At 39.7% G+C, this 14,562-nt stretch overlaps 1 protein-coding gene across 1 annotated transcript; it reads right to left on the reverse strand.

The window, feature by feature from the left end:
• Positions 1-469: 469 nt before the first annotated feature.
• Positions 470-13,301, reverse strand: fam199x (family with sequence similarity 199, X-linked). Its single transcript, XM_078547674.1, has 6 exons — positions 13,099-13,301; positions 11,093-11,321; positions 9,301-9,453; positions 4,984-5,145; positions 3,055-3,309; positions 470-2,097 (listed from the first exon to the last, which is right to left on the reverse strand). The coding sequence occupies exons 1-6, from the start codon at positions 13,263-13,265 to the stop codon at positions 1,927-1,929; spliced, it is 1,137 nt and encodes a 378-aa protein (XP_078403800.1). The 5' UTR covers positions 13,266-13,301; the 3' UTR covers positions 470-1,926.
• Positions 13,302-14,562: the final 1,261 nt, after the last annotated feature.

Below are 14,562 nucleotides of genomic sequence, written 5' to 3' on the forward strand. Positions count from 1 at the left end.
CAACTCGCACACGCAAACTATATTTTCAAATGGCCAACAGGTTTAACACATACACACACGCACACAGGTTTTACACACAATCCATAGCCCAAGTTTCACCTTCAGAAATTGTTCGAAGAAAATGTGGAATTAGTCAAATCTTAAAACCCAAGCACAAAAATAACTCCATGAGGGAGAATGAATTTCACACACATCCAGCTACTTTTGAGAAATTACGCACAGTCAAATCTATACGTAAAAGAGTCTTGTTTTTCCTCTCACCTAAAATTTTGACCTCATTGGCAAGTCATTTTGTTTAGTACAACCGGCTTCAGTTATCTGAACCAAAAATTATGAGGCTGCGAAGATTTTAACAACAATGTAGTTGGGAGAAAAGGCCACTAATTTTTGCTCTTTGGAGCACAGCAATAATCTTTTAAAATTGAAATCTGATGTAATCTATTAGTGCTTCAGCATATTTTATTCTTCACACATGAAGATATGCAAGAACAATTTTGGATTCTCTTGCACTTAAAGATATTGGATATAACGCACTTAATTTGATATGCATTTCCTTCGCGTTATAAGAACGCAACTTACTTTACAGTCCTTCCATGTATTGCACTGCCTAAAATATAACTATCTACCATAAAATTTACACAGAGGATGTTAGTCTTTTATTTCCCCTTTGCGCTGCAGCCAACACAGTATCATAGTGAGAAAGGAAAGGAAATCTAGGGACCAGGGGGAGGGGTAGAGAAGAGGGAGGGAATATTCTTTGCAGATAATCAAAGGGTTTCTTTATTTACCTTTTCTTTTTAAAAAAAAAGTGTTCACTTTCTCTTGGAACGTAGACCCATCAATTTGGTCTCCATTCTCAGCCTGTCTGGTGACATATCACACATCGTGGTTATCCACTGGAGTTGTGACTTTCAATTGTCCGGAGTGTCACTCCCTTGTCTCAATGGCATTGGGAAACAGGCTGTGGCGGGAGTGGGACGGTGGGTTGGGCTTTGACAACAGTGAATACCACAGCTCTGAAGCAGCTGTCAGACCAGTAGGAAAACCTAGGTCCTCAATGGAGCCACTTCAGATTTTTGCCATTGACCACATCACAAATGGTATGGTTGAGGGAGAAATTTGACTTCAAAAGTCCCGTATCAGTAAGAAGCATGGCTTTGTAAACAAAATTCTGTTCCAACTATTATTTTTTCCCCCCCTATAAAGGAGGAAGGGAGAGGGGTATTTTCAACAACATAAATGTTCCTGCTAGACTTTCCTTCTCCATTAAGTCTGCTCTAATAAAAGTCATTGGACTTGTATGGAATTTGTTTGTCCTAACCTTTGCATACACCAGGGTTCCATATGTGCAATTTGGATAAATAATGGCCAGAACACAAGGCATTGTTTCTATAAAAATGGTAAGAGCTGACCGAGCTAATCATGCAATTTTGTAACGGCAGCTAAGTACTCCACTGGTGGCAACACTAATTGAACATTGCCCAATTATCCATATTTCAAAGATTTTGCATAACTGTTGCACAAGTAAAGAAACAAAACATGAAACACATCTTAATACATAGGTATCTTCCACAGGCAATATTTCAAATACCACAGTAATGCACAAAAATTAAATGTATTTCTAGTAAAATAGTGCACTTCATATTAGTGCTATAGGAATATATATGGCATATTGTTGCCGCCAAGTCATTTAGATACCTTATCGACTACACTTAAAAGTTTTCTATATAAATCAGTGTTTCAGCAGCTTCAATAAAATTACCCAAGTTGTCTTAAAAACAAAAATTATGGTACACAATGTTAATTTGTAAACGGAAATCATCCCCTTTTAGCTTTTATCTCCAGGTTTCAGCTCCAGTTTTCAAGCGGTTAGTGTTATAATGCGTTATCTTTTGAATTCAAGGTACAGTGCTATTTTACATTTGGTCACATTAAGATGTCCACATCCCCTTCATGGTCTTCCTCTGCCACCTTCACAGAGAGCACTTCCTCATTCAAAAATAAGCCACTCAGCCTCTCTTTCCTTGCTTGTCGCTGCTCTTTCATCTGACGCTTCCGCATGGCCTTCTGTTGCAGCTTACGCTGTTTGGATCGTTTCTGTCAAACACCGGGGAGGGGTTGGGTTGAGAAAGGGTAGAAAGAAAGAGTTGTCACGCCACGCTCACCCGTTTTATTAGTTTTTTTTCTTAAAAGAGTTGTCAGTTATGTCAGCCAAAACGTGCTCGATGGTCTGAGTTTATTAGTGCAAGCATTAGAGATTGTACAACATTGTACGTGTTTTTTGATTGCTCTTCATTTTACATTAATTTAAGGCAATAAAAAGCAGAGTATCTGATTTATAAAATCTCCTTTGCACTGTCAGTAAAAAGGATAGTCCAATGAGGCGGACAATGCTCGGACAACATGGTGCTTTAAGCCAATTCTTCTGTGTTGCACCACACAACTCATCGGTACTTCAGATAGCAGACCCCCCCCTCCACGCCTTCTTCTTCCAAAAGAAATTGATAAACAAGTTTGCTTTCTCCATCCAAAGGAGACCAGGAAGTGCTATCACTACCTAGGAGTGCAGTGTTTTGTTTGTCGTGACATTGGCATATGTGTTCGCACTTGGTGTCAAAGGGAGCAGGTGCTGATTCAGGTTTTTGAGGTGACGAATTTCATCACAACATTCCTGATTCATCTTCATTGCATTATTCGCGCAGAGAGAAAGAACCTGTGGAAACACAGATTTTCTGACTTGCTCATGTTCACCCTTTTCACTTAGCGACAAACCTCCAGTTTGTCTCTGATTTAGAGATATTGCAATCCAATTAAAAGCTTTAAATAAGTGAGTCGGGATCATTTGCAATTTTCCCCACTGCACTGATGTGTGAGAAATGCGATGAAACATTAAATAATTCTGGTCGGAACCTGTACAGTTTTGTACCCTGCACTAATCAGCCTGGCAAAAAAATGACATTGCATACAGTACCAGTGAAAATCAGAAGCACACACAACTCACAAGCAACAACTAAACTTGTAAATATGATTGTTTCCAATTAACGAACACCTTACCTTTGAGTCTCTTATTCTCTCAGCTGCACTTGTGGAAAGGTTACTGTCGCTGTGTGCCCGGCTCATGTTGGCACTCGAAGCAGACGCTGAGTTAGAGCCACTGGATCCAGTGCTGCTGACTGAGCTTACCATGCTGCCACTGCTGCTACTGGCCCCACTCAAACCGCTCACCCCACAGCCAGTGTAACTACCTCTCCTCCAGCTTTCACGTACAGAGCGTTGGCGGGCACCGTGCTCTTTGATGTAATTTCTTACCTAAATGGGGTACAGCACGTCAATTGGAGCAGGTCACCAACACTTTCCACCATGAGCATGCACGGCATTTATGTTTCCTTTAACTACCGGCTGCGGCATGGGAAGAGTCAATAGCTTCACTTTACAAGTAGGGTTGTCAGTTTCCTGTCATCCCAGCCCAGCAAAAAAAAAAAATCAACTGAATGACATGTTTTTGTTTCAATTTCACATGCTGAAACAACAATACGGGTGCCATTTTAAACATCAATGGCACGTTTGTGGGTTGATTGCTTTTTAAGATCATGCTGCAACTGTTTTACAGTACTTAAAGAAAAACTCTTCAAAATAAAAATGATGAAGTTCAGCTTCAGTTTGGAACCATGAACTAGATAATTTTGTGTTACTTCCTGCAGGTCCACACCGCCTGCAACCCGCTCCCCCCACCTGCTCACTTCCCTCGAGTGCCCACCACTGAGGGAATACACGGTTTGCTCTTACAACTTTAATAAAGAAAGCTTTCCAAATCATCAGATGACATAGGCAGAGTGTCATCTTGCACCCAAGTAAACCCTCTAGGGAAGAGAGCAAAAAACTGCTTCAATCCTTTATCAAACATTAACCTTAGTATATGCACAACTATAGTAACAACCCGATGTACCAATCCACAATACGAGCAAAATATTCAAAGCTACCTGACCCACATACTGCAGACTGTAACTTGAGATAACTTCATTCTAAGATAGGAGTATGCAAAGCATGTTTTCTAACACCATTTCCAATCTACTTGTGTGCACATGTGCTGTTGAATTGTGATTTAAAGGGAATTTTTAAAATATATGATCAATGCACATCTAATGTTGCAGAGTAACTCCGCTATCATTGTCATACAACTGCCAGAGTGCTAGAAGGCAAGCAAGATAGACCTTGGTCTTTTTTCCTTTAGCAATCCCAATGTGCCTATGCGACAATGACTCTAGCAACTCAGTAATGTTAGGAGCAACGGTATGATGCTAGATGACATCTAATGACATTGTTCTGGATTGTGCAGCATCTTATTAAGACTCGGTCATTAACATGGTCTTTTTCTGCTTCAGCTTCAGGTGAAAGTTGAGGTGTCAGCTCAGTTCATAGCACCCTCGCCTTTGAATCAGAGGGTTGTGGGTTCATGTCCCACTCCCGGAAACCAAGAACTGTGATTGTACTCGAAAGAGTTGCAATCTGTGACTGTTGATAACTCGAAAGAGTTTCAGGTGAAAGTTGGTGCAGTTAGATCAGTGTACTCAGGTAATGCAGAGGGCTAACAATGACATTTTCAAAGGTTCCTTCAAAAATGAATGCCAAAGTTAGATTATTGCAACTGCATGATCACTCCTATTACTATTTTTTAAAACCAGGTTTGTTAAGGTGGGTGCGATTGCATACTGAAATGTACCATTTGCATTCACTTATTAACAGGAAGTTTAATTCTAAAGAGTGAGCGAAAGTAGAAAATTGACTATGAGCACCTGAAACTTAAATTTATATTACAGAATTGACACAACTGCTGTAGAAAAAAACTATGCATACGTCAAATACAAGCAAGCTGCCATCTTTATACAGAAGTAAGAAACTGTATCGATACAATGATATTAATTCTCACATACACTTTTATCTTGGCTTTCATTATATACAATTAAATTTGGTCTTGAGATTTACCTGCTTTAGCTTTTCATCTGTCAGACAGTTGAGCTCAATTATAAATTCACTGTCTGTAGGCGAAATCTGAGCATTTGGGTCAATAATTTTAATAATGTCCAGCTGCTCCCGTAAACCCATTTCTGTACTGACTTTACGGCTCAGGTATTCAATATATTCAACCTTAAACAAGCAGAAACGATAAGCAGGTAAGCATTTAGTCATCTGCAATTAATATAAATTGTTCAATATATGTTCTATTTACATTCAGTTATGTAACGACAGATTTCATTTTTATGACTTACTTTCTTTTCTTAGTACTCATTAAGCTTGTGAATTCTAAATCAATTCTGGGAACTGGTTAATAGGTGAATACAACGTTGATTAGTTACATGACCAGTGACTAGACAATAAAAACAGGCAAGGACTTCGTTCATGGCTTTAAGTCGCTAAATAGCAAATATCCCCCAAATCAGTGTTTAGCTGTAGATTTGGTGCAAACGTTTCAACTCAATAAAAGCTGTCAAGATATGCTAGAGAATGCTGCACTGGTCACTAAAATGTGAAATTAATGTATTTTCTAAGCAGGATAGTATTTTGCAAGCAGGATATTGTAGAAATTTGAGCTGCAGCTACGGCAATCAATAAGCAATCTCTACCCCATAAACACACCAGCACATGAATTTCTACAAAAAATGAAATTTAAAAAGGAGATAGATAATATTGTTACCAGTGCAATATTCTAGTCTGCGTCGCTTCTTCTATTTTATCGTTCAGGCTTCAGGGGCAGGGGGGGTGGTGTTGGCAGGAGAAAAGAGAAATCCAATGATTGGGGTGTATAGACCACAGAATTGCTTTGCGCTGGCCTGCGAATGATGCCTGCTCCTTAACTCTGGGACTCATTTACACAAGACAAGTGAACCGCAGATGCCTCCTGGACTTTTCCATTAAAAAAAAATATTTCTATAGTGTCTTCCATGATCTCAGGACTTCCCAAAGTGCTTTACAGCCAATGAAGTGCTATAGAAGCTTAATCGCTGTTGCAATGTGGGAAATACTGCAAGTTATTTGCAAACAACGATATGCTGATGATCAAACAATCTGTGTTATTTTTTAAGTTATGGGATAAAATGCTGGCCAGGACACTGGGAGAACTTGCTTGCTCTTGAAAGTGGTGCAACTTTCAGACTTAAATAACTGATTTTTTTTTAGTGCAACTAAAGCCCACTTCAACAAGGATTTTGATTTTGAAAACCCACAATTACTAACTCTCTAGGAAACTATATAATTGTATAAAAATGACAATATTTGTGCAAGGACAGTATTTTGAATTCTGTTGATGATTTTTAGACAGTAATCAGTATTTTTCACCATTCAAATGCTTAGTGGCTAGAATCTGTTTCAGACTGAATCTGTTATTAAATCTTCAGCACTGCAATTTTTACGACAAGTTATCTTTCTTCCTTGCCAGAGCCGCTATTGTTTCCCTTGAGCAACAAGCCTTACAAATACAATTCAGTCGCAGACTTAAAAACAGAAAATGCTGGAAAAAAAAACTAGGCAGGTCTGGCAGCATCTGTGGAGAGAGGAACAGAGTTAAACTTTCGAGTCCGTATGACTCTTCTTCAGAGCTGCCAGACTTGCTGAGTTTTTCCAGCATTTTCTGTTTTAATTTCAGATTTCCAGCACTGGCAGTTTTTTGCTTTTATCTTGGATGCAGACTTGTTGGGACAGTCATTCTACATGCACAATTTTAAAAAGTTTGAACTGAAATCTTCAAGACATACCGTAAGAATTGATCATTTTTATTATAAAACTTGGGAGGCAGTGCAATTGGAATTGCATTAGTCTATTAAAGAATCTGGCTGGTCCAAATGCTGTGAGTCAACATTGAGATCACTTAATTTAAATGACTGGATAATTCCATTTTAATACAAAAACCATTTTGTATAAACCAAGGTACACTGTGGAAAATTTCCACTCAAGAATTTTCCAAGCACAGAGGATATACAAAATAGGGGAACTCCAGGTTTAAAAATGAAAAAAAATTATAAGCTGAAGCCCATAGTGGTTCAAAATATATATTTAAATATAAGGAATTTTACACAAAGTGATTTTTGTATTAAAAAATGGAATTATCCAGTAATTCAAACTTTAAAAAACTTACGTACAGGGGGGAATTACAGTGCTAACAAAAAAAATCTAATTATCCAGTAATTTAAATTAAGTGATCTCAGATTGATGTCAAACTGATGTCAATAAATGACCACTTGCAATAATTGTAATATCCTACAGGTAGTATAATGATTATGTCACTACCCTAGTAACCTTACACTAATGATCAGGAGGCCAGAGTCAAATTCAACCATGGCAGCTGGGGGAATTCAAATTCAATTTATTAAATACATTTGGAAGAAAATGCTAGTATCAGTAATGGTGACCATGAAGCTACCAGATTGTCATTAAAAAAATGGTTTGCCTAATGTCCTTTATGGAAGGAAACCTGCCATCATTATCCAGTCTGGCCTTTTTGGTGACTCCAGACCAACAGCAATGTGGTTGAGTCTTAATTGCCCTCTGAAATGGCCGAGTAAGTCATTCAGTTGTATTCAAGGAGGCGGCTCATCACCACCTTCTCAATGGCTGTTAGGGACAGGCAATAAATATTGGACTTACCAGTGAAGCCCGCATCACCGTGAATGAATAAGAAAAAAAAAAATGAAAACACGTATCTCTCACGTGATCACTTTATAGTAATGAAGCCAATTTCAGAATAGATTAAGCACAAAAGAAAAAAATGGTCCCCAAAAGGCCCCAGGTTCCCACGTACACCTAGACTCTACTTTCTTTATTTGACAGAGTTGACAGCAGCAATGTCTCATTACCCCCCCACTTGCATAAATCAATTTTAATAAGTTCAAATGTACAAATGCACAATCGAACAACAGTCTTTTGGCAGAAATCTTAAATGTTTCCATCAAGAAAATCAAATTACATGACTGCATTTGTGGTGTTGACATGGAAAATAAAATGCTATAATACTTATCTTCTATTGTCATACTTTATGTATTTCTGAACCAGTATTTCTATAAAGGATATGAAGTGGTATAGGTTGTTTTAGTCAATTGATGTTGTTGCAAATATCTAGTTCATGGTTCATGTGTTTCAGTATATAATTTTTAGTTTTAGAAATTAAAAGTTTAACTGTAGAAAATGGGAGAAATGCAATTAAAGCAAGCTTGAAGTCTATTACACCTAAATGTTTGGGGCCATGTTGCCTTAAGAGGTCAATAAAACAGCAGGCGGGCTTACTTAGCTAAAGAACTGGAGACACGATGTCTGCAGTTTTTGCAACAAAGGCAGTTCAGGAGATGTTTTATTTGGGAGTTGGAGCTAAATTGGTTTAAATGCATTCACTGAACCCTGAAAAGCTGTGAAAGTCATTTACTTCATAGATCAAAGAAGAAATTGTAACTGAGGGATAATTAACCCAAAGGTTGGTTTGAGGACATTCCAGAACAGGCTATGTCGTTATGGAGATGGGTGGAGCTTATGGAAGTTGTCTGGTTTTAATTTATCAGGGCGTTTACTGTGAGTTAGTTGCAGCTTGAAACTGGTGCATGCAGTTTGCAGTTCACTGAGAGAAGAAAGCCAAAGTAAATGACAGTTAGGTAGATCTGCTCTGTAAGCAGAGTAAAAAGTAACTTCATCATTAGCCATGTGAATGTGGGTGAAATGCCATCTCAGTTTGAATTTTTGTGAGGGGTCAGAATCTGGAAGACTGCCTAGTTGGAAACGAGTGGGAGAATTGACAGTGGGTCTCCAAGAAGTCTTGTGCCAAAGAAAGCAACAAGCAGATTAGTTTGGAAGTATTGGAAAAGTAACCAGGACAAGGGACTGAGGCATCGGCAGTAGTGATGGTAAATGAAAGTTTTATCTCTGAGAATAGCTAGAGGTGACAAGAATTCTCCAGAGGACTGTGGCATACTTACGGTTGGTCCCTACAGAAGTAAATAAGTTTAAAATTGATGTGTCTTACAAGAGAATTCTTGGGAGTAGTAGTAAACTGGAGTACATAACATACGTAGTTATAAACCATATTGTTAAGTTAACAGTGCTTGTTTTAAGTCCTTCATATACGATAAAATGTGTTTTTGTTTTAAAAAAGTGAAATCATGTGGCATGTTGGTTAAAACAAGGTGTTCGGATTTCTCCAAGTGTTAACGGCCCCTGACAGGATAGTAACAATGTACAGCTGGCTCAATCTAGCATATAACCTAGTAATATGTGCACTAAACAGTAAATTTCAAAATGGGAATCAACCCCCCCGCCAAATACCTGCTCATCATTAGACATTGCGCTCCAAGGAAGTTCATCCAAGCTTCTGTGCTGTTTGCTTCTTCGTTTCAGAACAGGGCAAGGAGAACTCGGAATGCTGGGAACTACATCAGACAAGACGTCACTTCCACTTGCAAAATCACTGCCAGGCAGCTTGAAAAGGAAACAGAAACCCTTAAGATCAAATTAACACGAGATAGCCACAAAGCATTGATACATAAAAATGTGCAGTCAGGAGTTCATGTTTACAATTAAGAATGGTGCCAGCATTTAGGTTTAACGCACATCTAGGAAGCAATAGCAAACTCAAATAATGGCAAAATTATGATTGGTTTACTCATAGCAGGCTGTGCACGGAGTCAAAAGAGTCATTTTTGAAGCATTTCAACTTTACAGGTCAGCAAGAAGGCTAAGCCGAAGGTGCAAAAACCTTGGGCAATTTACAGGAACATGCTCAATAAATGATACCATAGTCACGGGACATTGAGAGTTTGCCATATCCAGAGTAAAAGGCCATTACTTTGTAAAAGGCTGCATGGATGACATCCCCATGCCCTCATCCATCTCTTGAAGATGTTGATTCCTCACTGGGTTACAGTTGCCACAGGTGGCAATGTAGCACTAATTTAGTCACTGCATCAAAATATTCCATGCTCCACTAGCGACGTGAAACCATCTCCTCGGACCTCCCCATAGTGGTGATCATTCTAAGTTTTTAGTTATTCTCTTAGTTGATCTCCTGGTTACTGATTTGCCAACAAATGCAACCATTCTTTCACTGCCTACTCCTTCAAAACCTACAAAACTTCTTGTGGACATCTCTTCACCCCCTTTATGAAAAAGGATCAATTTTTCCAAACAAAAACAAAATTACCTGGAAAAACTCAGCAGGTCTGGCAACATCGGCGGAGAAGAAAAGAGTTGACATTTCGAGTCCTCATGACCCTTCAGCAGAACTGAGTGAAGTTAGGAGAGGGGTGAAATATAAGCTGGTTTAAGGTGGGGGGTGGGGGGGTGGAGAGAAGTTGTGGGGGGGGGTGGTGGTTGTAGGGACAAGCAAGCAGTGATAGGAGCAGATAATCAAAAGATGTTACAGACAAAGGAACAGGGAGGTGTTAAAGGTGGTGATATTATCTAAGAGAATGTGCTAATTAAGAATGGATGGCAGGACACTCAAGGTACAGCTCTAGTGGGGGTGGGGTGGAAAGACTGACAGGGTATTATAGTTATAGATTTAAAAATAATGGAAATAGGTGGGAAAAGAAAAATCTATATAAATTATTGGAAAAAACAAAAGGGAGGGGGAAGAAACGGAAATGGGGGTGGGGATGGGGCAGGGAGTTTAAGATCTAAAGTTGTTGAATTCAATATTCAGCCCGGAAGGCTGTAAAGTGCCTAGTCGGAAGATGAGGTGCTGTTCCTCCAGTTTGCGTTGGGCTTCACTGGAACAATGCAGCAAGCCAAGGACAGACATGTGGGCAAGAGAGCAGGGTGGCCTTTCTTCATAGCTTTAACTTCTCATTCTGGGTAACACATTAGGGAATCTTTGCTTAATCTTTTCTGTAGCTGCGAAATCTTCAGATACTGTAACTGTTGTGCGTTGTCTGAAAGGGCAGTCGAAGTGAATTCAATAGTAACATTTAAAAGGCCACTAAATATGCATTTGAAAAAGGAGAAAAATTCTGGATAACTCTTTCAAAGACCACAGGTGCAATGAGCCTAAAGGCCAACTTCCACGCTGTACAAATAGTTAATTCTACTATTGCAGGCAAGAGAAACCGCTTAAGCTCACCTGCCATTCAAACTCACTGTCTGACCAATCCCAATAGGTACTGATTGACGAAGATACGTCACTACAAACACTACCCTCTGGAAAGAGGTCGAAGGATGCATTCTGAGTGAATTCCTGATCATCCAGAAGGGAATAGCAGTCCTCCTGGTCGCCACATGAAACGGATGAAAAGAGCTCCTCACTGCATTCAGAGCTCGCTACACTCGTCCCACAGGAAGTCAAATTCCATCTATGTTTGAACAGAAAAATGTTTTAATTTCTTGAATTATTGGTCGCAGGACACAGTCAGCGTCGTTCAATTTTAAAATAAAAATATATATTAGCTTGCCGCTGCTTCAGTCAGGAGCTTTGGACTCTGTTGGCAATACCTATATCCTCATGCAGGAGACACAACTGTGAACATACAAGCCAGAGTCATCCCAGGTAATGTCCACAGGAGTATGGAAAATAAATTGGGAATTCCTTCTTGCAGTTACTCAAAAAAAAACTGCTCTCCTTCCTCACCCTCATCATTCACGCCAATCCAGAACTCACTGGATCCAGTGGCTGCTACTAAGACGCCACACTCCAGAGATGAAACAAAGGTCAAATACAAAATCAATGCTGCTCTCAGCCTCTGATTATTGAACTGCATGTGTGCCTGTTGCACAGGTCTAGTGAGACCTACTGATGCAGACAGCTTCGGCATGAGACGGCAGGCAGCCATCTGGACGAGTTTCCAGCAAAAGGAAATGGCACCAATTACACTATATGTTCGCTTTCCATCAGCTGATCACACTGCATCACCATATGCACCACCTACAAGTTAGTTGGCACAGGAAACAGTACAGTTGGAAACAGAAAGCTGCAAAGGGATATTGAAAAATGAAAAGAGTGCGCAAAACTGTGGCAGTCGGGAGTTCAATGTAGGGGATCGTCCATTAACTTTGAGCTTGCAAGAAAGGCCACTGAACTGCAACCATCACGGAGAACAGATGGCAATGGGAGACGGGGCCTCCTATCAAACTGCGCTCCACCCCACCAAAACCAATCGATACAAATCCTGGAGAACCTCGCAATCTCAAGCGTGTAAAATTAGATTTGGCTTTGTCAGGCACCAATACACCAAAATATAAAGAGACAGATTCATGGAATGTGATCCTCAAAACACCAATAAAAATCCAGGAATTCAAGTAACAGAAATGAAAATGGCTCATTCAGTCTCTGTAAACAGATAGGCTTGGCTGCAAGCTTTTAAACTTTGGCGGTGGGGAGGGGGGGGGGGGGAACACACTTGCATTGTGGGGACCTGACGCCACTTTAAGTTGTTTTCTTTTCTGAAGGAAGATGGGAACTTACAGAACAGCCGCGAGCAGCAACAGTACATAATAAATTTTATGATTAGTCCTTGCTGCCGAGTTTCAGTGCCGTTTCCTTGACTTTCTGATCTGTGAGCTTTGCCCATTGCAAGGCTTCAATTAGCTTTTTAAAAAGTTTTAAATTGCACAAACATTTTCTTCAATCTCCTCTCACCCACACACACAAGGCACAGACACAAGGGGGTGAAAGTGCAACATGCAAAGCCAGCATTTTTTTGTCCATCCCTAAGTGCCCTTGAGAAGGTGATGGCAAAAACCTCAGCAAACCGCACACAGATAGATAAATGTGAAAGCAGCTTTAACTCAAGAGTAGGATAAGGCAAGGGAAAACGTATCCAAATTAAAATTATAAAAGGGCCAGCATTTTCTCCAAGAGTAAGGAAATAAACTTGTGAAAAGACAACCAGAGAAATCTATTTGACGCCTTTTTAAAAAAAAAATAACTCTACCTTACAGAAACATTTTAGTTGAATTAAAGTTCAGCAAGTCGGCTTTCCCTTCTGTAGGGGGAAATATATTGCACAAGGCAAGTGTCAGTTTATATGAGCATCAAAGCATGGAACATACATTATGAACAATCAGTGGAGCAATAAAAAACACTATTACGGGTGAAGGGATAATCCCCACAGTTGGCTTGATATTACCCACCTGTTGGTATGGAGTCTGCGCAATGGGTCAGTTCTATGGCAGGATGAAAGTTGGCAGCCAAAATCACTAATGTCAAGACTTGCGACATCACTTGTGTGCCCCCTTTGTGGTAACAAGGGGAATGGTTCATCAGGTGCCAGGAACTTGCCATACAAATCATCTGACATTATTTATACAGGTGTAAACCTATCAAAAGCAACAAAAAAAAAGATGATTTAATACATTATGTTGACGCTGGAACTGTTAATGTGCTGCTTTGAGGTGTTGGCATGAACTCCAATAACATTTGCCACTTTACAACAAAAGACTGTGAGAATCCACAACTATCTTGCTGCTTGTTTTCTTCCCATTCTGCTTATGCATTGATTTCACAGGAGACTCCTGGCCTGTCAATTCACAGCACTGGAAAAGTGGTCAAGCTTGTCGGAACTAAGAAGTGACCTGGTTGTTGATTGGCTGACACCACAATGCATAATTAAGGAGTGCTGCACTGCCGGAGGTGGCAACTTTCAGACAGAACACTAGTTGGACATTAAATATCCCATGGTACTACTTCAAAGAGGAGGAAGGCTCTCCATTGTCCTAGATATTCCTTATCCCTCTACCAATATCGCTAAAATCAGGTCACTTGGTCATCATCACATTGCCGCTTGTGGGAGCTTGCTGTAGGCGAATTGGTTGCCATAATTCCTACATTACAGCAGTGACTACATTTCAAAAGTACTTCATGGATTTTGAAGTGTTTTGGGTTGTGCCGAGGTCATGAAAGGTGCCACGTAAATGCAAGTCTGTCATTCTTTCGGTTATGAGAGAAAAAAAATCATATATTCTGAGCAGTTGGTCACGTGACTCTGGTCTTCCAGCTTTCAGTTATTACATTTGAAATTAAAAAGCATTTAACTAGACTGAGAATAAACTGCTTGGAAGTTCATTCCCATTTGTAGGACAATCCTATATGTGAAGTTAACATTAGGTTTTGAAAAGGCAATAGTGCATTTTTCAGGGCTGGTGCTCTGGGACAGCTCCCAATTCAGCCCAACATTTGCAAAGTCCGCTAAAAATAAGTGGAGACATTACAGGGTATAGGAGCTTCAGCCCACATTGTCAGTACCTGAGCGAAGATGATCCAAAAATGGCACATCTGTCAGGTGCAGAATTCACTTTTTCAAAATAAATATATATATATTTAAAAGGACACAAACAGTGAAAAGTATTTTCCCCTCTTAGGTTTTCCCTTTAATTGAAATGGTTTTCAAACTATTTGGACTGGAGTGGTTAGAAGCTGTGTTGCTAATGTAAACACTACACTGGCCATGGTTTTAAAGAAACCGAAGTTATTTGTTTACAAGTTCTTTACACTTTCTGGACATGCTAAGCATATTAAGGCTGAAAGGGCAAGTGAGGAGGCATGCGTTTTCAGTCCTTGATTTGTGCCAAAATCATTCAGTAACCAACAGTTACTGG

Source organism: Cetorhinus maximus, chromosome 8 (genome assembly GCF_964194155.1).
Source record: "Cetorhinus maximus chromosome 8, sCetMax3.hap1.1, whole genome shotgun sequence".
Lineage (NCBI taxonomy): Eukaryota > Metazoa > Chordata > Chondrichthyes > Lamniformes > Cetorhinidae > Cetorhinus > Cetorhinus maximus.